The 27,092-nt window shown below is 41.9% G+C and overlaps 1 protein-coding gene across 1 annotated transcript; it reads left to right on the top strand.

The window, feature by feature from the left end:
* Positions 1 to 16,375: 16,375 nt before the first annotated feature.
* LOC134290732 (uncharacterized) lies at positions 16,376 to 23,638 on the top strand. The gene is made up of 4 exons (XM_062857921.1): positions 16,376 to 16,935; positions 16,986 to 19,470; positions 19,741 to 20,148; positions 23,426 to 23,638. The coding sequence occupies exons 1-4, from the start codon at positions 16,376 to 16,378 to the stop codon at positions 23,636 to 23,638; spliced, it is 3,666 nt and encodes a 1,221-aa protein (XP_062713905.1).
* The last annotated feature ends 3,454 nt before the right edge of the window (positions 23,639 to 27,092 follow it).

The raw sequence follows: 27,092 nt of genomic DNA, 5'->3' as shown, positions 1-27,092 counted from the left end.
ATTACGACATCGATTAATTCCATAATTTTTTTATCATTCTTCCAAAAATACAAAAAAAATAAAACAAATGGTGTTACAAGCATATGTTTATGCTTAAATAGTGAAGGAACAAATACTTACCTATCTTTAAAAATAACCAACTAATTTCTTCAGAAGTTTTCCAAGGTTTCCTTCAGGAATTCCTCCTAAGACTGTTTTGCCATTTTCTTCAGGAATTCTTTAAGAGTGCTTAGAATCCGGAGGGGTCAATATAAACCCGGTGATGAAACTGAGCATAACAAACATATTTGAGGCCATTGAGGTTGCGGAAGAAGTGGCGAAATCATCCGGCTCTAAAGCATTCCCGACAAGAAGATTTAACAAAAATGAAACATACATCATTATCACATACTATGATATTTATAACTTATTGTGATATAATTATGTTCGACATCAAAATTTGATAGAAACAAGCTATCTAGAAGGTTTAAATAATATCACATTTTGATATAATTCTGATCTGATCATAGCACAATATGTAACCATCTTGATTATGGAAATGCACTTTTTGTTACAATTTTAGTTATTTTAACACCATCCTGCATTAAGGTTATAGAAAAATATTATAATATCATAGCACAATATGTAATAAACTTGATATAATTTTCCAGTCGGGTTAAATGTTTAATGCAAGGCTCAGATTTCATAGAGAATATCCATCGGGATTTCTTCAGAAATTGCTTCAAGAATGCCTACGGGATTGTTCCAAGGATTTCTGAAGTATTTCTTCCAAAAAATTTCTTGAAACCAAAGTTTCTTTCAAAATTGCTTCAAGGATCTTGTTAGAAATTCCTGTGGAGGTTTCATCAATAGAATACAGCATTTTTTGTTTTATTTTCTTTGATAATTTTTACAAGGGTTGTACAGAGAATTAATTTTGGGATTTTTCAGGGATTGCTTAATGAATTCCTCCAAGGTTTTATTCAAATTTATAAAGAGAATCCTTCAAAGATAGTTTAAGGAAATCCTCTCAAATTCTCTTCAGGAATTTCTCCAAAGATTTCTTAAGTATTTCATCCAATAAATTCTATTACGATTTTACCAAAGATTCGTTCAGAATTTGTTCAAGCAGTCTCCTAAATTTTTGATTTAGGTTGATTTCATCAAGCAATTTTCTCAGTTTTCCATTAAAATTTCATACACTATTTTTTCAGATATTTTACTAATAAGTTATACAAGAAACCCTTTTGTAATGGAAGGATATCATGGATTTCTATGATTACTCCTGCAAGACTTTTTCGAAAATTCTTACACAAATTGCTCCAAGAAATTCTATGGGAATTCCTCCAAATGATCTTTTGACTAAAATGCCTTAAAAACTCCTCCAATAAGCCTTTCAATGATTCAGAAATTCCTCCAATTCCTTCAGAAATTCAACAAAAATGAATGAAAGAATTCGTTAAAGAATTCTCATAGAAATTCCTCCAATAAATTTTACTGGAATTCCATCAATGGTTCTTTTAGATATTCTTCCAAGGTTTCCATCAGCATTTTTATTCTTGATATCTTCAAAGATATCTTTAACGACAACACCGATTTCGTCCAGATTTCTATCACAAAACTTCTAAGAAATATTTCTAACGATTTCTTCAAGTAGTTGAAGTGAGTGTTCACAAGTGAGAAACATCAAGATCTCCTTCCCGGATATTTTTTTCGATTTATCTAGGGATTACTTCAGAGACTTCTTCACAAATTCCTCCAAGATTTCCTTCAAAAGTTGCTCCAGCGATTACTTTGGGAACTCCTACAAGCGTTTCTTAAAGAATTTCTCTAGTAATATTCCCAAGAATTCCATGAAGAGTTTCGTAGAGATTGTCATAAACGATTCTTCTGAGGTTACCACACATGCATCGCTTCGGCTGCTGTCGGCTACCGTGATCGAACTGAGAGGGCGAATAGAGGAAAACATTGAAACGCGAGATCAATCTTTTCCTCAATATTTGCATTAATATATTGATGTCGCCTGGGGATAGCTTAACAGCAGATCTGCGCGAAGTATTTAATTTGTATTTATAGGAAACTCTCGCTATTTAAAGACCCCGTAACGTGGGTAGATCACCTTAGAATGGTGCGTTGCGGTGTAAGATCTACCAAATCCAATTTTGATCTAGATATTTACCGTATTTTTAAATATTCCAAGATCAAAGTTTGATGCTCTTTTCCTTATGTTTTGTAGTATTTGTGTACTGCTAATTAACATTTTTTTGCAATTCACAATCATAATTCGCAAGTTTACTCAATAGGAATGAGTGGCGTAACGGCCTATTTTTCCTAGTGTGTAGAAGTGTTGCATAATGAAGCACATTATGCAACAGAAAAGTGTTGCATAATAATGTATATTATGCAACACTTTTCAATGCCTAAATATAATTCGTGAAAAGGAGCAGTTATTGACCTGCACACGTCTTTCGTCGATTCTCACGCCGCCTCTATGTCTATTGCGCAGTTCAAATCTAAATTGTATGCAATCGAAGGATCTGTATCGATGAAAAGAATTCGTAACAGCAACTGAAGCTACTCTTGATTACGCGACGAGACCGCGAAAACTTTTGACAACTCTGCTGTGCCTGCAATGCCACAGCCTACCTGATCACAAAAAAGCGCAGGTGGATGCTCACACGTGGTTTCCCTTGAAACATGTTTGTGCTACATACTAGACAATATCATTCTCAGTGAATATTTTTGTCATTGCAAAAAATGTTGTGTACAACTCGTTGCAAAACTCGATTTTTACAGCACTCGTCATATTTATCCAACTCGGCAAGCCTCGTTGGAAAAATGTATGACTCGTGCTGTAAAAATCTTCATTTTGCAACTTGTTGCATAGATAACTATTATGCAATTCAGTATCATAATTTATATTTTATATAACTCATTTTGGTATCGTAATGGTAAATTTTTCCGTACTGGTGAGTTGCATAATGAAAAATAGTTGTATAATGTTCATAATGCAACTCATTTGAGTTGCATTATGAATATTATGCAACTCAAATGGGTTGCATTATGAAAAAATCATTGCATAAAATTTTGTATGATAAATAACTATTATTCAAACTATTGTTAGAAACCTTCCCTGATTTAAAGGCCCCCTGTATTCGGGGGCCTGGTGCGAATCGCACCCTTCGAACCCCCTTGCTACGCCACTTGGGACTTTTGGAATTCGTTGACATGCTCAAGGATGATACGGAGCATGACAATATAATATTCCGGCAGGGAATCCTACATCCTGCCGCCAGAGTGTCGCGTCTATCTTGCACAGAACTTCGAGAACAATAAACAGTAACATGATGTCACCCAAGTTTTTGCACACAGACAGATCCCCCTTCTTGGGAACCTTTACTAAGACGCTCTGCATCCAATCGGCTGGAAAAGTCGCCTTATACCAGATATTACAGAATAGTTGATACAACACTTGCGCTTGAGCATCTCTGCTGATATGCGATCAAAACCCGGGAGCCTTATTGGACTTTATGCTTCGGATGGCTGTTTCAATCTGCTGCAGTGATGATGCCACAGAGTTGAAGCTGGCTCATGCCGAGATGTTGACCCTCAGCATGATCTTGCTGAATATCCGCGCGCTTACTTACTGCCTTACTTTGCGGGATGCTTTGAGCTTCTGCTAGAATTTCCATGTTTTAAAGAAACGATATGTCCTTGCACCTTTATTTCTCCTAGTTAGGGTTTTTTATCCCTAAATAGTCGTGTCAGCTCTTTCCAGTATTGTTTGTATCATGTTTCTGCCGAGGGCCATCGTCGAACCGTTCATTCCGCCGATACCGATCCACGTATCCGAGATGCTTTGGACTGCATATTTTAGAACTGCTGTGCAGAGGTCTTAAGATGATGCACATTAAGCTCCCTCTCGTCTTGTAACGCTGCTTCGAGATTCCGTTTACTACGCTGACGCAACATCCGGTTTTTCAGTCGTTCTAGAATGTACTATGGCGGTCGCCGGTACCGTACATTGTTATTGACAGAAAGTTTCGTAACGCCATCAATCTAACACTGAAGCCTTCTTCTCAAACTGTAATATTCTAATGGCCCAAATGCTCTATCACAAGTAGCAGCTGTATTGAAACAAAATGGTTTGGTGAATTGTCACAGAACGCATACACATTCGATCAAGCTATTTCCTTTCTTCGCATTGTTAACCTCGGTTGAATTATGAAGCTAATAGCCTTTGCACTATTATTTGCCATTCGTATTAAAATGCCATTGATCAACAACACCCCCATTCAAGTATTTGCAAAATTTTTCATACTCCAGTCTAAGCACAAGCTGATGTTTACAATTTTAAACGCACTTTTTATACTCCGGTGTCGCTTAGTCGTCCCTAGAACGTGCTTTTTTCGAGAAACATAGAAACGGGACACAACACTCACAAAAACTGGGTAGAACGCAGATGGTTCCATGGCTCGCATTCTGCTAATGTTGGATCCATGGCGCATAAGACGTATGTTTGCAACGGGCAGCCAGCAGCGCATGGAAACGCCTGAAAAGGATATCTCGTCGCCATCGTCAACGTCGACGGGAACGATTTTTTTTCTTTTACATCCCATTCTGCTTATCTCGGCTGGTTTCCATATCCTTGCCATAGAAACCGAAATATGTTGGTTAGCTCGCCCGAAGGTTCGCTGATCGAGCGGACTGATGAAACTGCGAGAGCTCGTTTTGTCGTCGGTTTCTACTCTTTTTGCCGCTTCTGCGGTTCCTCCCTCAAGTGCCATCTTTTGTGTTATTTTATGAGAATTTTATTTTGGATTTTCTGTTGACGACGACCGACAGGGGCAGCGGGAATGGAATCGAGCGTTTTAGCTGTGTAGAGTATAGCACATGTCGTGGCGATTTGATGGTACGCGCGGAGCGGTGGAGTGGCGTTCGCGTGTGCCTCAGACCGTCATGTGATCCTAACTACCAAATAACAAACGAAGTAGGATGGGCTTGCTTACCGATAGTGATGGCTGATCGTATCTTGACTACAGGTAAGTATAATTTATTGGGCAATGTGTTAGTCACGCGTTCTTGAACAGCGGCTCGGAAACCAAAGTTGGTGTTGTATTGTAGGATAGTACGGTATGAGATATAAAACATATTTATGTGACATTTAGATCAAAATGAGTAAAATTAAACAACAGTAGATATTAGAAAAAAAAAAACAGTAGAGATTGGGTCCGAGGCAGAGGCTCGGTAATCACAAGGTACTTCGCGTAATTCAGATCCTATTGAGATCCATTAGGATCTGCCCACTGCCGTAATTCTGCAAAGTGACGTAAGCACCATTCAAAATTTCGATTTTTTTGACGTTGAATAACGTCCTTCGGCAACATATAGGGGTGTAACTTCAGAAAACCGAAAATTTGAGCATGTAACGAAAAGTGGTTAGATTTTGACCGCTAATAACTCTGTCATTCCTTGATGGATTTTCAAAATTTTTGCATGAACTGATCGCAAATTTATCTACGCATCGAATCTATCTAAGTTTACTATTGATTTTCAACAACAAACTATTTAAAATTTGAGAAAAGTGAACCCATGTTTTATCCAGCCAATCACGTTCGAGCACAGTTTTGCACTTTTCCGTCGAACGCCTGGCATTATAAAAGCTATTTCTTCTTCCCCTCTTCCTTCATTCTTCATCAACACCTCGAGGGGAACGCATCGGCAGAGAGCTGTGCAGTTTGCTCCGTTTGCGTTTTCATTTAGTGTTCTTTGGCAAGCCGAGTGCGGTGGTCGGTGCCTCTTCGCGCGCGGCAGCTCGTTTACCGGATCAGAGACGGAGGAGCACAGCACAGCTCGGTTTGCATTTTCGCTCAGCATTCTCTTCTCACAGCACATTCTCACGCTGTCGACCGCGGTAGACGGACGGACGCGGGACGGGACGCACCGACGACAATCGAGCAGCAGCGGCGCGGTGGTGGAATAATTTATCATTTCCCCAGTTCGGAAGCGGATGGGCACCGACGACATGGCAGTAACGCGGTTTGGTTTTGTGAAATCAAAATTCTCAGATCAAAATTAAACAGCCATTATTAGGGCTACAATTTTAAATTCCACGTAAGAGTTGATTCGAATTCCTGCAAACATTTTGAAACCTACTTCGAGAGCACCGCCAGCAACCTAGAAGCAGCCGCGTTGGTGGCTCATTCGCATTTTCCCAGTGCGGTAGCGGATGGGCATGGCAACAACAGGGAATATTTTAACCGCTTGATGTAGAATCTATTCTAAATTCAAGATACGGTAACAAAAGCCTAAACTTATGCGCGCATCATAAATCTGTTTGAAATTTCTACAACTTTGAAAAATAGCGGGTTTACTGGAAATGAAAACTGTTAACCAGCGTTGCCAAATTTCAATAAGAGTTTTAGAATTTCAAATATCTGTGATCTTTAGAAATTTTGGTCTAACCAATCACGTTCGAGAGGGGAAGCCAGGCGATTGTGCCGTATAAAAGCAAACTGCTTCTTCTCATCTTCCATCATTCTTTCTTGACCCCTCGTGGGGATCGCATCGAAGGAGAGCTAGCCAGTTTCTCCGTTTGCGTTTTCCATCAGTACGCTTTGGCAAGCCGAGTGCAGTGGTTGTCGGCTGTTACGCTCTTCTTCGTATCGTTGTACGCGGCGCCAGTGGAGCAATCAGTCAGTTCAAACTGGTGCGCGGCAACAACGAGGGCTTTCTTTTGCCCCGAGTTTACGCAGCATCGCCATCGCAAAACCCCCATCGGAATCAACGCCACCGATGCCGTTCTGGATTTGGTTGGCATAGCTACCGATTTTCACCTCATGCAACAATTGAACGATTATTGTACAACAAATAAAATTAAACAGTCCTTCTAAGGGCTTCAAAAATGTTCCTCACAAGAGTGAATCGAATAATTTTCTTAGACGACGCGTCGGGTCACAAACATGTCAAAACCGACTAAGTCTTAAAACCGTAGCATAAACTTTGCAAGCGGAATAGTGGAAATATATTAGATTGTGGTAGCATCCTTTATATTTCCCAGCCAAATAACAATGTGTGTTGTGTTCGCAAAAAATAAACATTTCTTTGCCCATTTTTGCCACACAATCTAGCTAGAAGAAAACTGTATGATATCTAGAAATTCTTAGTTATATAAATACATATTGGTAATTTTAGTCCACCAATTAGCAAAAGCTTAATGATTTGCATTTTTGAATGATCTGTAGGATTGCATCTATTTAAATTCTTATAAAATGAACGGTTACCAAGACAATTATGTTATAGGTAAAGATTTTTGAAAAATTCGTTTATGGAAACATTTTAAAACCAACTACTACGCGGAACAAGTCTTGTCGCGTCCATTCTAAATTTCTATATATAAACCTGCAAAAGCAGAGAAATTGTGCGAGAGGATTTGAAATCTGCATAAATTTTCTTCGCAAAAAAATTGCCTGTTAGCATCCAAAGAAATTCAAAGGTTTAACAAACTACAGTTGGCCCGCTGAAATTATCCTGCAAATTGACTCACTGTATTTCGAGAGCAACAACATAGCTTAATGAAAGAGAAACTAGTTACGACTACCAGTACCTAGGTTGCCCATAAATGGTGAACCAAGAAAACCTAGTGCTGGGCTAGTACACAGGTTTAAATAGTTCTGACGTTCGATTTGAATAGGTCATATCTGTATAGGAATCCCAGCAAATTTACGACCTATTCAAATTGAACGGCAAAGTTCATAAGGAATGAATCGGATCGAAAATAATGATAAATAATAAACTCCACTATCAATTGCCGTCTACAATCAAACTAAACCAAACCAAAATTTCACATCACAGGCTTTATCAATGTTAATACAGCATTCAATAATCGAAACTAATGCATAAACGGACGTTATTCAACGTCAGACTTGCGGTCGTGTCTAGTATACAACCCCTCCAACTTTTTTTGTATATTATTTATAATATCTGGGGTAAAAATAACACTGTGGTATTCCTGCAGTACAAGAATGCAAGATCTAATCGTAATCTATCATCTATGCAAATAAACTTAGAGGATGAGCAAGAGTTTTATGCATACACTCCCGTTCAAAAGTTTGGGGTCACCCCCTCAAAAACATGTCATTTTTTTAGGCCCATATCTCCGCCAATTTGCGTCCGATTTCAAAACCCTAGGTTTCATTCAAAAGATAATAAGTCAAAGAAACTTTGAACATGATTTAAAAGAAACTTTTTCAAAAAAAAATGTATGTAAACTTAACCCAAAGTTGCCAAATTTTCTAAAAAATGAATATAAACTTACGGCAGTGTCGCTGGAAATTGGGCCGACCAAATTTTAAGATGAGAGCGGTAATATGACCCATTTTCTATTAGCTTTCAACTGCTTTTTACAGAACTTAGCTAAAAAATCTAGAAAAAAAGTTATTAAGTAAATTAATCCTTGATGTCATCGACCAAAAGTTTGAGGTCACCCCTCAAAATGATGTATCGGCCAAAAGTTTGGGGTCACTATAGTAAAACATGGAAAAAGGATTTGTTGATATCTTTGTCATCTTTCATTCAATTTTAATTCTTCTTGGCTTATTTGAAACAAAATGAATGATACTTACTGCATAGACATTGAACCACACATATTTGTTGAAATTTACATACTAAAACTTAACGTAAAGTTGCCTCATTTTTTGAAGCGTGGTAAAATGTGCTCACATTACACAACATTTTTATATGCAAAAATCGTTAAATACGTTAAGTTAAAGACATCAAACGTAAATTTAGTTAATTATCTTTGAAATGAGCCAAAAATAATTAAAATTGAACTATAGATGACGAAGATATCACCAAATCACTTTTCCATGTTTTACGAAAGTGACCCCAAACTTTTGGCCGATACATCATATTGAGGGGTGACCCCAAACTTTTGGTCGATGACATCAAGGATTAATTTACCTAATCACTTTTTTTCTAGATTTTTTAGCTAAGTTCTGTAAAAAGCAGTTGAAAGCTAATAGAAAATGGGTCATATTAACGCTCTCATCTTAAAATTTGGTCGACCCAACTTCCAGTGACACTGCCGTAAGTTTATATCCATTTTTTAGAAAATTTGGCAACTTTGGGTTAAGTTTACATACAAAGTTTTTAGAAAAAGTTTCTTTTAAATCACGTTCAAAGTTTCTTTAACTTGTTATCTTTTGAATGAAACCTAGGGTTTTGAAATCGGACGCAAATTGGCAGAGATATGGGCCTAAAAAAATGGCATGTTTTTGAGGGGGTGACCCCCAACTTTTGAACGGGAGTGTAATAACCAAAAAATGGGCCAAAACTATCAATGTCGCTTACGTCACTTTGCAGAATTGCGGCAGCCCAGCAACTGCTATCCCTACTTCCACGTGGCACCGGCTGGGCTGCGAGCAACCTTAGAGAAAATTCGAAATCCAACCCCCCTGGGAACTTTGGTCGTAGGGAAAGAGAGGTTTGCCTCAGAAAACTTGAGCGTCTGTTTTCCAGGTTCACAACAGCGTCTGAACTCCATGTTAGGGGCGGCTGTTCGACGTCCGAACGTCAGGGAAGGACACTTACCTCAACTGTACACTATGGTCCTCCAGAAAGTTGGTGTTGGTGTCTGGTCCTGCAAGCCAGTCGTAAAAATGGTTTGTAACGAAAAGTAAACAACATAATATAACAAACCAAGACCCACGGCAACGATCCAAGCTAAAAAAAGGACTGGCGATTGGAAACTCGGTACGTGGAACTTCCCATCTCTTAACCCTCCTAGGATGTTAGGATTGGCGCACCACGCTAACGTAGTGCACGCCCAGCGTGTCCGTCTGGGTAATATTGACCAACATCCTGCTAGGCTTAACTTTATAGGGAGCACCCGCATACTCGATGATCTACTGAAGAACCGCGGTTTAGCATCACCTCAGCATACGCGCAGAATCTTGTGGCAGCGTTGCCAGACGAGGATGAGCTCGATGTGGCTCCTCTAGAGGGTTGCTGGAGTACAGTAAAAGCAGCCATCAATGACGCAACCGGGACCACCATCGGGTACGTAGAAAAGAGCGATGGAACACATGTTTCGAAGAGGAGTGCAATTGTGCGATTGTGAAGAGAAGAAGAAAAAGAAGAATAAACGTGTTCTATCAGCATTTCCGCATTTTTTAACTGAGAGCTTCTTCTGTCAATGTCCATTTTGTATGTGGATATCGTGGGGCAGATATGGAGATGAACTGGTGAACTGCGTTGACGAGACAGTTTTGTTGAAGGTTAAGTATCTTTTCATGTTGTCCGACTCGAGGACCGTGCTATCGCGGATCCACTCCAACCTCCGCCTGTATAAGCATTTTGTGGCATTCCAGTTCGGCGAGGTTTATAGCCTAAGGAGGCGCTGACGAAGTGCAATGTAGCCGGACTTTTAACGAAGTGGAGGAGAAGACACAGCATGTGTTTAGATGGGCCATGGTTGTACAGTCCATGGTTCCTGTACCAGCCGCAAGAGTCTTGGTCGGAGCAAGAATGAGTAACACACTACCTAAGAGATCCGTGCGTGATTCTAGTTCCGCGAGATCTCAGTCGAGGCGGCAGCTATCTCAATATTTGCAAAACTCTTATTGAAAGTAGCGTTTACTTTACGTCAGAACATGCGAGCAGAGATGATATAGATTCGGAAAGCCTGCGTCTGGTGCAAGGTGCATAAGTGTGATCCATCAAAATAGAGGATGGCTCCACTGCCGGAGTCGTGCCATACCGACGTGGACTCTACTCTGATCCTCGAAAAGAGATGGCTTTCCAGTCTTGACAAAAATAAAAATACTGCTATTTTATCTTGTCCGACGTTTCGGTCCGTTTGGGAAACGTCGGACAAGATAAAATAGCAGTATTTTTATTTTCGTCAAGACTGGAAAGCCATCTCTTCGAGTATCAACCATACAGTCGAAATACGTTTAGCATCTACTCTGATCTGCCAACTGTCACGGCCAGCCACAAAATCATAGAAAAGGTTCGTCTGCCTGCGCTCGTAGCTAAGCTGTCCACCTTGAAGCGACACACAGCCTGACGACTGAAGCGTTTCTGGTGGTCATATGGCGGTTCGTGTGCGGCAGTGCGTAGCCGCTAGAATTCTACTCGGACAACAGCACAAAGTTCCAAACGTTGCCTTCAGGTGATAATGCTACGGATCGGGGCAGATATGAGAACGAATTCACCGTTTCCAGGACCCACTGGATTTTCAACACACCGAGCGCACTTCACATGTGTTAAATTTGAGAGGGATTGGGCAGCACTGACAGTGTCGAACGACGGGTTGACGATATCTGACGATGTGCTACTGACGCTGATACATGAGGCCGAAGATCTCATTAGTTCCCACGCAACCGATAACTTACGTAAGCCTGGTATCAGGTGCTGAAGAAGCGTTGACACCTGTGGGAGAACTGGGTCCGGGACAAAGAACGACGTCTACCTGGGAGCACAATACTACATAATCCGGGAAGACGTAGTACAGTCTTCAAAGGATATGTTTGGGAACTGGTAACCAGTTTGAGTGCTTAGGTGTAGGAGAGAAAATCCGGTGCTGCCAAGGAGATCCACGAGAGCTACAGGCAAGAGTGTGTTAACATAGCTCCAGCTCCGTACCAGACCACCCCACGACAGTGCAGGCATGGTGCAACATGCGGTCCACACAGGATGAGACGACCCCACATACACTAACCGTGGACAAAGCATAATGAGCCATTTTACGAAGTGACAACAATGTTGATGATGATATTGATTTTCACAGGTTATTGGACGCTACCTCCTGTCAAAATTCATTCATAAAATCGGCTTGTAAAATGGACTATTGTCACTGGGTTGGGAGCACGCCAGTGATGGAATTTTTCTCATCATGAAGCAATTCGCGAGTGATAAGCCAACACAAGGCTTACTCACGATTCCGAGAGTGAACAGTGTGTGAGTTTATTCGCACCCGCCGTCTTCGTGAGTAAGAAGCAAAACGAAAACAAAAACACTCATTCGTGAAGAACTAGTGTAAGTGCGGGAAGTGCATTTTAGTGTGGTTATAATAGCAAATCCGAAGTATAGAATTAGTTCAATGTTAAAATACACATGTGTCGATTTTAGTGTCACGTGATAAATGGATGCTGCCTAAGGCTATCTATGAGACAGATTCGATCAGCTGCTTTCTTTTGTTTACCGTGCTTTTCTGTACATCCTATGAGCGGGGTGACAGTTGAACACAAAGATATTTGTCAACCTTCACGTACCCAACCCATGACTAGACGTGTGCGCCGAAGCACATTTCACCAGCGGCGGCGTATTTGATAACACGAATTTTGTCAGCGGCGGCGGCGTAATCGGCGTGAATTTTTTTTGTTTAACTTTGTTTTCTTATACCTAAATTTTTGCCTACCTTGTGCGAAAGGATTGAACGTAAGGCAATCAAACATTTTAATAAAGACTATTGACGGTTTCCCCCTTATCGAACGCGACGATTTGAATCCGTCGCGGATGAAACCGTCGCCAGAGTCGTCGCAGCCAATCAGCAGGCGAGAGTCTGACATTTTGTAGCCTTTGCTCCATGTACTATAGTAATTATTCAATTAAACCAGACATTCCACCACCCAAATCGATCTAATTTTAAAGATCTGCAACACGCCTTAAGGTAGACCGTCGCTTACTCTAGATTTACCGACATAATCGGCTACAGGCGTTATTAATGGTTGCATTCGGCCCTGAAAACTGTCTCCGAAGGTCAAGTCCATTCGGAATCTTTGGAGAAAGTCGAGAGAGAAAAGGTTGCGGCCGAACGCGAAACCTGAGCGATCGGTCAGCATATTCTTCTAGATTAACGAACTATTTCGAAGAATGTCGCGGGAAATTCGAGTATCCGCTGGACTCGACCGAGATCACCTTCCCTAATCTGAGGGTCACGGCTTTGATTCAATTTCGTCCGAACCGTCAACCTCAGTGGAAGTGTCGCGCTTTTGTAAAACGTGTCGATTGTTCTTGTGAGTGATGTAACAATGTGGTGATTATTTCTTTTTATAATTCTATTTGTTCTTTTGTAATTAGTTCCTAGTATAAAGATAGTTAGGAGAAAGTTGTGCGTCGTTGAAGTTTGTGCGTTTTCTTGACAGAAACCAGGTAATGTGCTCAGTGTGTCCGTCCCATCCCGTGTGCAATTGTGCTTGGTGCTAATTAATTACTCTACAGCCAACGACCTCCCGAACATCTTCGCGGCTTCCTATTGTTCCATCGGACAGAAAGATCCCGACATCGTCACCCCGTCGGAAGGAAGCGATCCGTCAACATATCGCTTCGGCCTATACCGCGGCTACCACGTGCCGCTCAGTGGGCCCGTTCCGTCCAGAAAGGATCTACACCATCCACGTGGATTCGCGATCGCGAGTCCAAAGGTCGCGATCAAGCACCGTGGTCCAACCGCGCTAGTGTCAGGAGCGCAGGATCGCAAGTAGCAGAACGACCAGCCAAGCCGAGTAACAGCAGCTGCAATCGGTGAGTCCGTTCACGTTTTTCTTTGTGGAGGGCGGCGTCCGGTGAGGGCGCCGCGGAGTGATTTTTTGCCGACCAAAGGTCGAAGAGCTTGATTTGGGCTGCCCATCCAGCATTTGGACGCGTCCATAAATTTTGAGGTTGGGTGCGGCATGCCGAAAACGTGCGCACGTAATTAGTGGACGACCCACCCAACCCTAATTCAATTAGCCACCCGGGTGTGAAGCTTTTCCCATCGCCGCTTTCATCATCCAGGGAATATGAATGAGCGCACACTAAGCACGAGCACGGAGGAGCAGCAATAGACAGAGGTAGTTAGAAAAACGCACACGATAGGTACGCAATAAGACTAGGAACAATACACGTAGCTACGAGAAGAATACATGCATGTGAAATTCAAATAAAGATTTTTGTTTTCCGTCTCCCTATATGAAATGTCGTATATTGATTAATAAACGTTTACTAGTTTAGAGATATTGCGTCCAGTACAGATGGTTTTGTAGAAGAAAGGATTCCCATATTGTCGCGTGTAGTTGTCCGTTCGTTCAATGTCTCCCGCGTCTCGGGATATGAATCTGTTTGTACTTTTCTCCTCCACCTTGGTTGCGCCTCTGGCGGGAAGGGATTGAAGCCGCCAGTGATGAGAATTTAGCGTGCAACATTTCCCCTCGTTGCAACGTTTCTTAGGCATGGGTGATCTCTCACTGCTCTTTGGAGACGTAGTACGGTAATCTAGAAGTTATGTTGGTTGTGTAGGGTAGTTACCCCAGTTCTGGAGTAGTGAGTAGGCGAACTGGCTCGATCTTGGCTTTCTTCAAGCATTTTGAATGGACTCGCCCTGAACGGGTCTCAACCGGGCAAACTAAACTCGTCTTGCGGTCTCCTCACGGAGTGGCGCTTAAGCCGCAAAGATTATTCCCGGATCGGCCAGTGCCGGCTACAAAATGGCGCCCAACTGAAAGGTCTTATGTGGTGTCTGTAGTATTTGTATGGAGCAAATTTTGAGTATACGTTCTTTGGTTCAAAATTATGTTGATGCGTGAAATTTCAGAATTAATGTACTTAAGTAGATTCTGAAAATTAGATTATGTTGTAGAGTATTCGTAAATTTCAGTATTTTGTGGAGAATTTTGTTGAGTATCTGTGGTTTACGTTTATATGGTGTATTGTTAGCTTTGGAAGCTGTTATACGGATTTTTTGAATTGGTAATTCAAAAAATAATACTTAATTATAGATTTTTGTTTGAACAAAACTGGTGCAAGGAAAATGGCTCATAAATTTCCTCGTGCTGATCACTTGACGACTGAGGAGGTGGATTATGAACTAACGATTAGGGATAGGGCAGCGGATATACGGAGCGATCTGGATGCAAAACAGAGACTTTTGAGGAATCTCTTTTTTGTAGATGCTAAGGAAGGAAGGGAATATGGGTCAAAATGCACTATTGATCAAATGTTTGAGTTTATTTTGGGTCAAGTTGAAGCAATAGAAAAACAGTTGGAAAAAGGACCTGATGATAGATGTATTTCTCGGCTCAAACATTATGCGCTCCGGGTTGAGCGACTACAAGCTCAGAGCCCACAAGGTGAGGAGCTGAAGAACCAACTTGAGAGGGAAGTTAATAGGCTTTTGAACAAATTTAGTAGTAAGAAAACTTCTGAAGACAAAAATGCGAAAAAGAGCGAGGAGAATAAAGGAACTAACGCAGGATTAAAAGGAATAGAGGAGTTGTTGAACCAGGAAAAGGAAAAAAGTAAGGAAGCAGGTGCTGAGTCGTTGAGCCTGATGAAGCAGAATGTGGTAACAGGACAGCATGAGAGATTGGAGGAAAACGTAGAGGCAAAATTAAGAAGTGCATTAGAGGAGAAGACAGCGAAAGAAAAGTTTTACCTACAGAAAATTCAACAGTTGGAAGCAAAGCTGGAAAAGTTTTGCCAAATTGTGGAAAGACAATCTGTTTTGGAGCATGCTAACCCAATGCTTTCAACCCCAGAAGTAGCTAGAACATTACCGGTACCAAGTAACAAAACAGACAATATACACACTGGACAACAAGAAAGAATATCGCAAACAGAACAGGTTACAGCGAACATGGTAGCGAGGTCAAATCGAAATTGGAACAATCAGTCGCAAACGGAGCAGGTCGATTGTAGGAGAGAGATGGAAGAGGACCAAAGAACCGGAAACAATAATCGACTGTATTCGGTGTGGCGAGAGGAGAATGACAGAATGGGTGATGAACGCCACCGACATGAACAAGAATTTCAGTCTTGGAGGAGATCAGCTACAGGATACGAAGATGAATATGAAAGGAATGAGATGATAGGAAGAGGTAGGGAAGGGGTTACAAACTTTCCAGGGTATGGAGGACCCAGACAACTCAATACTAACCATCGGAATGAGTTTTCGCGGATTAACGAAAATCAACAGCCATATGTTGGCAGGTTTTCAGCTATTCAACAGCCGAACGATGTTGAAAGCTTACCAGACGACTTTAGGAGGGAACATAGAACAAATCGTCAACCGGAAGCTCGATCACAAAATCGATACGCAAGATCGGAGGACTTGGATAACGGATCGAGAGGAGACCATTCAGGAAACCGTTCATACCAACGTAACATTGAGGCAGAGATAATCAACGCGGATAGACGTATGGAGAAGTGGCACCTGACTTTTAGTGGTGATGGACGTCAGAGATCATTGGAGGATTTTCTCCACAAGGTGCGGCGGTTAGCCAGAATGGACAGGATTTCTGACGGCATCCTCTTGCAACGAATCCATACAATTCTACGCGGGGAAGCATACGATTGGTATCTCTGTTACGCGGACGAGTTCCTTGATTGGGCGGACTTCGAGGAAAGGATTCGCTACATGTATGGAAACCCGAACAAGGACCAGGGTAACCGACAGAAGATCTACGAGCGGAAGCAACAACGGAACGAGACCTTCCTGACGTTCAAAATGGAAGTAGAGCGGTTGAACAAACTTTTAAGTACTCCATTAGACCAAACCCGTCTGTTTGAAATAATTTGGGACAATATGCGCCCTCACTACCGGTCGCGGTTGGCGTGTAGAACGGTAAGGGACTTGCGAATGTTGGAGTACTACGCGTATCGCATAGACGCAAACGATCCGACGTTTAGAGGTCACCGGGAAGGACCCAATAGGCCGACCGGAAATGTGCACAACATTGAGGCAGAAAACGAGTCAAGCGACTCGCATTCGATTTATTCGGATTCGGAAGAGGTGAATGCTCTGGACAGAAGGTTCAACAGGGACAGAAGAAGCAAGGACGACCGCAGACAGACGGAGAGGAAAGTGTCGGAGACTCCAACTCAATCACAAACGGTGCAGCAACCGGCACAGCAAACACCGAGAGAAACTTCACAAATGCTGTGTTGGAACTGTGGAAAGACAGGGCACATGTGGAGGTATTGCCGAGAAGAGAAGCGGATCTTCTGCTATGTTTGTGGAACTCCAGGCAAGACGTCCGTCAATTGCCCAAACCACCCAAGATCATCTCAACAGGTCATGTCGGGAAACTAGAGGAGGAATGTACAAACGGGAACGACGACATTCCAGCGTTCCGAATAGTTCCCATATCCGAACGTGTAAATGGAGAAGAAGCAGTATTGTGTGAGGTAACGGCCACGGCGGAGAGATGTCCTCATGTCATGGTGCGTATCTTTGATACGGATTACGATGCATTGTTGGACTCAGGGGCTAGTGTCTGCGTCACTAGCGTTACTAACATCGCAGAACGCAATGGTCTTACGATGAGGGAGAGCCCAATACGCATCGTGACGGCAGACAAGACGGTTCACAAAAGTCTCGGATACGTTCAGCTTCCGATCGAGTTCAATGGAATTACGAAGGTTGTACCAGTCCTCGTTGTACCTCAGGTGTGTAGGAGAATGATCTTGGGGTATAACTTCTGGAAAGCCTTCGGAATTCAACCGATGATGGAAGGAGCGAACGGATTTGAGAAGATTGACACGGTAAGCAGAGAAAATGCTGAGTTGGAGGTACTAGACTTCACGATTCTACCGATCCAGTCACTTCCGGTGTTACAGAAACCGGAGCCAGATGAGACGTTGGACATTCCAGCGTTAGAATTGCCGGAACCATCACAGACTACACCTGAAACAGTGGAAACAGAGCATGAACTGCGACCCGAGGAACGAGCAGAGCTGACCGAAGCGATTAGGATGTTTCCGTGCACCACAGAGAACCGGTTAGGAAGAACGACACTTATCCAGCACGAGATTATACTGAAAGAGGAGGCGAAACCACGTAGGCAACCGCTATACCGATGCTCTCCGGCTATTCAGGCCGAGATGGAAGCTGAGATTGCGCGGTACAAGAAAATGGACGCTATCGAAGAATGCTCGAGCGAGTGGGCGAGTGGATTGGTCCCAGTAAGGAAATCCAATGGGAAGCTGCGAGTCTGCCTAGATTCACGAAAGATCAACTCCTGGACCAAAAAGGATTCATATCCTATGAGGAACATGGGGGAGATCTTTCATCGGCTGGGGAAGGCCAAATACTACTCGGTAGTAGACCTGAAGGACGCGTATTTCCAGATTCCTCTGAAGGAGGAATCTAGGGATTATACGGCGTTTCGGACCCCTCAGGGTCTGTTCAGGTTTAAGGTTTGTCCCTTTGGGCTAACTAACGCTCCATTTACAATGTGTCGTCTAATGGACCGCGTAATTGGTTTCGACCTTGAACCATACGTGTTTGTCTATTTGGACGACATTGTAATTGCGACCAGGACTTTCAGCGAACACGTTAGGCTACTCAAGATCGTGGCACAGCGGTTGGCGAACGCGAATCTAACCATTTCTTTGGACAAAAGTAGGTTTTGTCGCAAAAAGGTTTCGTATTTGGGATATTTGTTAACGGAGGAGGGAGTATCGATCGACAATTCACGGATTGAACCGATACTGAACTACGCTCGGCCCAGAAACGTGAAGGACATACGACGATTGCTCGGTTTAGCCGGTTTTTACCAGCGTTTTATACGGGAATACAGCCGGGTAGTCGCACCGATCTCCGATCTTTTAAAGAAAGCCAAAAAGAAGTTTTGCTGGACTGAGGAAGCGGAAAAGGCTTTCGGAGAACTCAAAGCAGCTTTGGTGTCAGCTCCGATTCTTGGAAACCCCGACTTTACTAAACCGTTCGTAATCGAATCTGATGCGTCGGACAACGCGGTCGGGGCGGCGTTGATTCAGGAGGTTGAAGGGCAGCCGCAAATAATCGCCTATTTCAGTAAAAAGCTAAGTAGCACACAGCGCAAGTACGCCAGTGTCGAGAAGGAGTGCTTGGGAGTCTTGTTGGCGATCCAGAACTTCCGGCACTACGTGGAAGGCACGAGGTTCAAGGTCGTAACGGACGCTCGTAGTTTGTTGTGGCTTTTCACAATCGGTGTTGAGTCCGGGAATGCTAAGCTGCTACGCTGGGCGTTAAAAATCCAGTCCTACGACATCGAACTGGAATACAAGAAAGGCAAAAACAATATCGTGGCAGATTGTCTTTCCCGATCGGTAGAAACCATCAACGCGATTGCCGATGATGAGGATTACCAGAAAGTAGCAGCGGAGATAACGAATGATCCAACAAGCTTTCCGGATTTTCGTGTAGTCGACGGACAGATCCTCAAATACGTCAAGGATACTGGGAAATTCGAAGACCCACGGTTCAACTGGAAAAAATACCCGCCTACAGCGGAACGGAAAGGAATTATGGAGAAAATCCACGGTCAGGCTCATTTGGGGGCAGAAAAGACGTTGGCTGCGGTTAAAGAACGCTACTTTTGGCCGAGAATGAGTAGCCAAGTCAAGAAGTTCTGTCAGACGTGCCTCACTTGCCAAACCAGTAAAGCGACGAACCAGAATACGACTCCTCCCATGGCAGAACAAAAGAAGATAGCCCAGTATCCCTGGCAATTCTTGGCGATGGACTATGTCGGTCCACTACCCGCATCGGGAAGAAACCGTAGTACATGTTTGCTTGTTGTCACGGACCTGTTCAGTAAATTTGTCCTTGTGCAGCCTTTCCGTCAAGCTACGGCTGAGTCCCTTGTCCAATTCGTAGAAAATGTAATATTTCTGTTGTTTGGTGTACCGGAAGTGATTCTGTCTGATAATGGTACTCAGTTTGCGTCTAATCTGTTTAAAAACCTTCTTGAACAATATGGGGTAACGCATTGGAGAACCCCCAACTACCATCCCCAGATCAACGACTCAGAACGCGTCAATCGGGTGATAACGACGGCTATTCGAGCGACGATTAAAAAAGATCATAAGGAGTGGGCTAACAACTTGCAAGAAATTGCCTGCGCCCTAAGGAATTCCGTCCATGAAACAACTCGCTATACTCCGTACTTCTTAATGTTTGGCAGGAACATGATCTCGGATGGTACGGAGTACCGAAGCTTGAGAGATTCACCAACAACTTCCTCTGGTGCGCTGAACGGTGAGGAAAGAAGAAAGCTGTATGAAGAAGTGAGGCGCAATTTGGAAACAGCTTACAAGAAACACGCGTCCTACTATAACCTGCGCTCAAATGCCAAATGCCCGACGTATTCCGTTGGAGAAAAAGTTCTGAAGAAGAATATGGAACTATCGGACAAGGGAAAGGGAGTTTGTTCCAAACTAGCTCCAAAATATGTGCAGGCAGTAGTAAAAAGGGTCGTTGGTGCCCATTGCTATGACCTCGAAGATCTAAATGGGAAGAGACTTGGGATCTTCAACTGCAAGTTCCTTAAGAAACTGGCTCAGTGAAGCCTCTCTTGAGGAATGCAGTTGAGCATAACGGTTATTAAGCTATGTAGCTCTCAGTTGAGTAGCAACGACGCGCCATGATGCTTTAGCTCTGGTTGCATGAAAATACTTGCCGCCGTTTGTGAGATTTGGCTCTGGCCTTTCAGCCAGAGCAGCCCCACAACAACTTTATTTACTGGGTGCTTCCTAGGGGAGAGGCTTTTGCTGATCCTCTAGAAGAAATCTCACAGACGTGCTGGACTAGGCATTCAAGGATTGCTCTAGCAGGAGGATCTTTGTTGAAGATTTTTGGTTTGCTCAGGCCTACCCTCTCGACCGGAAGACGGAGCGAGTCCATGGGGTTACCTCCAGGACGATGACCTTTAATTGAAACTCGGAGCTAATAAAGCGTTGATGAGGAGTACCACCAACGGGAAGTATTGAAGCGAGAGTCTGAAGATTGAGGGTGCTCAGACGATGACCGCCTAAGACTCTGAGGTCTAGCTCATAGGAGTAGACGATGAAGAGCACACCCGAGTAAATCGAGCAAGCAAATCAACAAATCTCTAATAAAGTGACTGCTGACTAGAAAAATCATATTTAAAGGGTAAATAGCTCTCTCCCATTGTAGTTAAGGACGCAATCGTTTTTCTAATTTATTACATGTTTGGATATTTCTTTCATGGTTCGTGATTGATGTTAGTAAGGTAGTTAACATCGAGTCTTAGTCTAATTTAGTGATCGTAATTCAAAACTTTATTCAGGTTCAGTGTTGGTGAAGTGATGTTCGCAGAACATCCTTGTTTATATCTATGTTACATGTGTTCCGTTCCTTATTTATTGTACATGGATACATGTTTATTAGATGCTTTATTTACACTATTTATTTATTTATTTTCTTATTTATTTATTTACATAGCTATTTTCATTATTCATATTGATTTATTTACTTATTTATATATTTACTATTTATTTATTGATTTATTTATTTATTTATTTATGTATATGCATATTTATTTTTATTTATTTATTTATTAGAGATTTATTTATTCAGATTATTCATTTATTTATTTATATTGGCGGAATTTTGCGTCGCCTTGCATATTTGGCCGGTTCGTCCTTTTTGCACGACCCATCATGCGACATTCTTGCGTGGGTCGCGCAACATCCTCTCTGTCCGATCGTTCCTAAAACAACAACATACTATTAAAATTTGTTCCATTAACTCACCTCTGATTGGAATCCAACTGGCCTTTCTTTTCAACTGGCCCCGTCCTTGACTTGATGCCACGCGTCTTCAAAAGTGGTCGCGAAAGAGTCTTCTGGTCGTGGGTCCGTCCAAGTACCTCTACCCTTCCTGTGAACAGCCTAGCATCACGATGATCCTCAGCGCATGTAGAACCTTATAAATAAACAAAATAGATCAAATTCAGTTCAAGCCACTTACCCGTATCAGTTCCGTCCAGATATTTTTAAGGAAAACAGCCACTAACAGTTAAAAAACTACAAAATTACCTCTTCGTATCACTTTTGGTGCCATCACGTAAACCACCTTTTCCCAACTAACGTTATTGTTTTCTCGTGGGGGTTCAATGTGTGGGTGACATTTATTTTTGCGTTCTATGGTTGTGTTAGGTTTGGTCATTTTGTTCTTGTTTCGTATTGCCGAATAGTATATTTGGTGTTAGAAACATGAATTAAAGTGAAATTTTGGGGATTTAGTATGTGTGTTGTGTGTTTTGTAATCGCTTATGTGTTAAGTGGTAGAACCATAACCGATACTACTGTCAAGTGTTGAGATATTTTTGTGGTCAGTTGTATATGTTCTGCGTGCCGATGAAATTTCGGTATAGAACAAGCAATTGATTTTTTTTTTTAATTTGTGTTAGGTCTACGTTTTGTCAATTAGAGTGTTGTGCAAGCTGAGGGATAGCCTTGGTGACACACTCGAAAGGCAAAATAGTTGCGGTTTGGGCAGATTAGGGATACCTTTCCAACATTATGTATGGAGTAGTCCCGAAACTGTCCTTACCTGTTATTTGGAGTTATGTATGGTTACTATGTTATGGAGTTATGTTGTGTTGTGAAGTTTGGGAATTGGCTTTAACTAAAATGTCATTATTTTAGTTTAAATGCCGTATTGGGGGATTTTGTTATGTTTGAGAATTTATGTTTTATGTTGAACCACCACCGAGTAAACGAAAACGTTATTTTTTTTTCTTCCGTACTTTCCATTATGAACCAAAGATTTTTTTTTTTGTAGATTTTGTAAATAGTAGGTTAACTTGTTGAAGTTTATTAGTAAGTAATTTCGAGTAATTTGAAAATATTAGGTTAAATACAAGTATTGTTTTTTTTTTGTAAATAAAATATAAAATGTTACATCGTAGGTTTTGCCCTTACGAAAATTTGGTTGTAGTCCTACAACCAAATTTTCGTAAAACAAGCCAGGTGTTATGTAGCCTTTGCTCCATGTACTATAGTAATTATTCAATTAAACCAGACATTCCACCACCCAAATCGATCTAATTTTAAAGATCTGCAACACGCCTTAAGGTAGACCGTCGCTTACTCTAGATTTACCGACATAATCGGCTACAGGCGTTATTAATGGTTGCATTCGGCCCTGAAAACTGTCTCCGAAGGTCAAGTCCATTCGGAATCTTTGGAGAAAGTCGAGAGAGAAAAGGTTGCGGCCGAACGCGAAACCTGAGCGATCGGTCAGCATATTCTTCTAGATTAACGAACTATTTCGAAGAATGTCGCGGGAAATTCGAGTATCCGCTGGACTCGACCGAGATCACCTTCCCTAATCTGAGGGTCACGGCTTTGATTCAATTTCGTCCGAACCGTCAACCTCAGTGGAAGTGTCGCGCTTTTGTAAAACGTGTCGATTGTTCTTGTGAGTGATGTAACAATGTGGTGATTATTTCTTTTTATAATTCTATTTGTTCTTTTGTAATTAGTTCCTAGTATAAAGATAGTTAGGAGAAAGTTGTGCGTCGTTGAAGTTTGTGCGTTTTCTTGACAGAAACCAGGTAATGTGCTCAGTGTGTCCGTCCCATCCCGTGTGCAATTGTGCTTGGTGCTAATTAATTACTCTACAGCCAACGACCTCCCGAACATCTTCGCGGCTTCCTATTGTTCCATCGGACAGAAAGATCCCGACATCGTCACCCCGTCGGAAGGAAGCGATCCGTCAACATATCGCTTCGGCCTATACCGCGGCTACCACGTGCCGCTCAGTGGGCCCGTTCCGTCCAGAAAGGATCTACACCATCCACGTGGATTCGCGATCGCGAGTCCAAAGGTCGCGATCAAGCACCGTGGTCCAACCGCGCTAGTGTCAGGAGCGCAGGATCGCAAGTAGCAGAACGACCAGCCAAGCCGAGTAACAGCAGCTGCAATCGGTGAGTCCGTTCACGTTTTTCTTTGTGGAGGGCGGCGTCCGGTGAGGGCGCCGCGGAGTGATTTTTTGCCGACCAAAGGTCGAAGAGCTTGATTTGGGCTGCCCATCCAGCATTTGGACGCGTCCATAAATTTTGAGGTTGGGTGCGGCATGCCGAAAACGTGCGCACGTAATTAGTGGACGACCCACCCAACCCTAATTCAATTAGCCACCCGGGTGTGAAGCTTTTCCCATCGCCGCTTTCATCATCCAGGGAATATGAATGAGCGCACACTAAGCACGAGCACGGAGGAGCAGCAATAGACAGAGGTAGTTAGAAAAACGCACACGATAGGTACGCAATAAGACTAGGAACAATACACGTAGCTACGAGAAGAATACATGCATGTGAAATTCAAATAAAGATTTTTGTTTTCCGTCTCCCTATATGAAATGTCGTATATTGATTAATAAACGTTTACTAGTTTAGAGATATTGCGTCCAGTACAGATGGTTTTGTAGAAGAAAGGATTCCCATATTGTCGCGTGTAGTTGTCCGTTCGTTCAATGTCTCCCGCGTCTCGGGATTTGAATCTGTTTGTACTTTTCTCCTCCACCTTGGTTGCGCCTCTGGCGGGAAGGGATTGAAGCCGCCAGTGATGAGAATTTAGCGTGCAACATTTCCCCTCGTTGCAACGTTTCTTAGGCATGGGTGATCTCTCACTGCTCTTTGGAGACGTAGTACGGTAATCTAGAAGTTATGTTGGTTGTGTAGGGTAGTTACCCCAGTTCTGGAGTAGTGAGTAGGCGAACTGGCTCGATCTTGGCTTTCTTCAAGCATTTTGAATGGACTCGCCCTGAACGGGTCTCAACCGGGCAAACTAAACTCGTCTTGCGGTCTCCTCACGGAGTGGCGCTTAAGCCGCAAAGATTATTCCCGGATCGGCCAGTGCCGGCTACAATTTCTCCAATCTCACTAACACAAACAGCAGCAGAGGTGGTGCTTGATTCGTTGCGATGGTTCTGATATGCCGACTGGAAGTTGGCAGTGCGTTTTGTTATGAAAGCAACCTACAATATCCCCACGAGAATTTTCCTATAGATTTTCGAGAGATTCCTTGAGGACGTCCATTCTTCAGTACAGAAAAAGCCGAAGGAAGCTTACCTCATTTCTCCCATGTACATAATTGCGTGCAATCGGTCGTAGTTTTTTCTAAATAACGAAATCTTATAAAACTGATGTTACCATATTTTGCCGCTTGTCAGAAGAAAACATAATGTGAAATTTTCATTCTAGATCGGGAAATATCTAGAATTTTTTCAAGAAACTTTTCAAGATATTCCTCCAGCCTTTTCCTTGAAAAAAAAATCAATTCGTCCACAAATTCCCAAAAAGATTTTAGAGGAGCGATTATTTCAGAATTTTTAGCACAGATTGCTCCAGTTATTGTTTTAGTAATTCCTCAAGAGATTCTTGCAGGAAATTCTCCCGAGATTCCTTCAGGTATACATCCCGGAATTATTCGTTCAGAAATTCTGATTTTTTGTGGGAAGGCTTTCTGAAAATGTCGTTGAAGTTCCTTGAGAGACTGATTTCCTGAATCCTCCTCTGAATACTGCGCCGGAACTATTTTAAGGAATTCCTCGGGGCTTCTCGCCGGCATTTTTTTCAGAATTTCCTCTGAAAAAATCTTATGGGTTTCTCCTCTTGGGGTGGTTCCCAGAAAATCATCAGATATTCCTCCTGGAGTTACACCATAAACTTCTTTAGGGATTTATTAAAATCTATCTTCAGGGAAAGGATACTTCAGGAATCCTTTCATGATTTTTCTATCAATTCTTTCAAAAATCCCTTAACCTTCCAGGACGCGCGCCATCAAGCTACCGAAACTGCACCACGCTCGCGCTGTATACGAAACGCGAGGTTTTTTGGTAGTGTTGTACTTTTTACAACAGCGCGCGCGTTGAAGGGTTAAGGGTCTATTTCTTGGTGTTTCTCCAGGAAAGGCTTGAGTAATTATTCTTGAAATTACTACAGAGCATTCTCCACTTTTCCAGGCATTATATCAGAGAATTCATTAAACATTCAATTTCTTCAAAAACTTATTATGATAATTCCTTTGTGAATTCTTTCAGATTTCATATCAATTTCTGCTGATATTTTTTCCCGGAAATTCGTCTTGGCTCTAAGCATTACTTCGGAAATTATCCACTTATACCTTCTAGCCATTTTGCAACGAATTCTCACAAGAATCCCTCCAGAAAATTTCAAGAGTTCTTCCAAGGTTTGATTCAGAACTTCCTCCAGGGATCTCATGAGAAATTAACGAGAGATTTATTCAAGAATTTCTCCAGTCCCTGTGATTGCAATTTTTGTAGAAATTTCTTTAAGGGACCCTTCCCATACATTATTTATGTAATTTCTTAAAATATTTCTTAGAAAATTTGAAAGAATTGCTAGAGAAATGTCCAAAGGAATCTCAGGAGATATTCCAGAAGTAACCGCAAGAGAAGTTTCGAATTCCAATAAATTTTCTTGAGATTTCTTCAGTTACCCTTGATAAAATTTCCAATCCTAGAGGAACCCTTGAAATAAATTCCTAAATACGCTGAAATTGAAAAAAATCTAGATGAATTTCTGAAAAAAAAAAAAACAAGCAATGGAAAAGTTTCAGAAGAAATCCTTTAAATTACTTAAGTAGTTTCAGGATTTTTCTGAGGAGATTCCTGAAGCAGTTTTAGAAGAAATCCGTGGAGGAATTTCTGATGGAATCTTTTTTTTTTTTTGAACGTATTTTCGAAGAAATCCCTGGATAAATGTTGTTAAAAAAAACTATTTCGCAATTCAGCTGTAGTCCGTAAACTCGACTAAAATAGTTTATTTTAGAACAATGCTAGAGCTCAAGTTATATGTACACACAAATTAGTTTATTTTTAGTCATCTTATACAGTGCTGTTTCTAATGGACCTCGTCACGAAGCTAGGTTACCTAAACAAATTAACTGTTCAATATCATGTTTTAACATAATCCAATGTCACGTCATGTGATTATTTCTAGTACATAATATAAATTCAATGTACCGTCAAATGGGGTAACTTGCAACACTTTTCGACTTTGAAACAATACCATTGAAAATTCAAACATTTGAAACATACTGTAAAGCATCGTGTACGCTAATTACGCCGAGTAGAATACTATGCAGCACTCGATTTACCAAAATACGTTGCCACCTAATCACGAGGTGCGAAATACATGCTTGTTGCAAGTTTCCCCATCTGTGGGGTAACTTGCAACACAGGACATGAAGCTAAGTTAGCTATCATTATACAGCACTAACATTCTAGTGCTTAGCCATACTGTAAATTTTTGATGTAATGCATGAAAAATGTATTGAAAAGATGTACACTAACCAATTGAAATATATTTTTTCATGAA

The sequence above is a fragment of the Aedes albopictus genome, chromosome 3, assembly GCF_035046485.1.
Source record: "Aedes albopictus strain Foshan chromosome 3, AalbF5, whole genome shotgun sequence".
NCBI lineage: Eukaryota > Metazoa > Arthropoda > Insecta > Diptera > Culicidae > Aedes > Aedes albopictus.
This window is presented reverse-complemented; position numbering and strand designations above follow the sequence as displayed.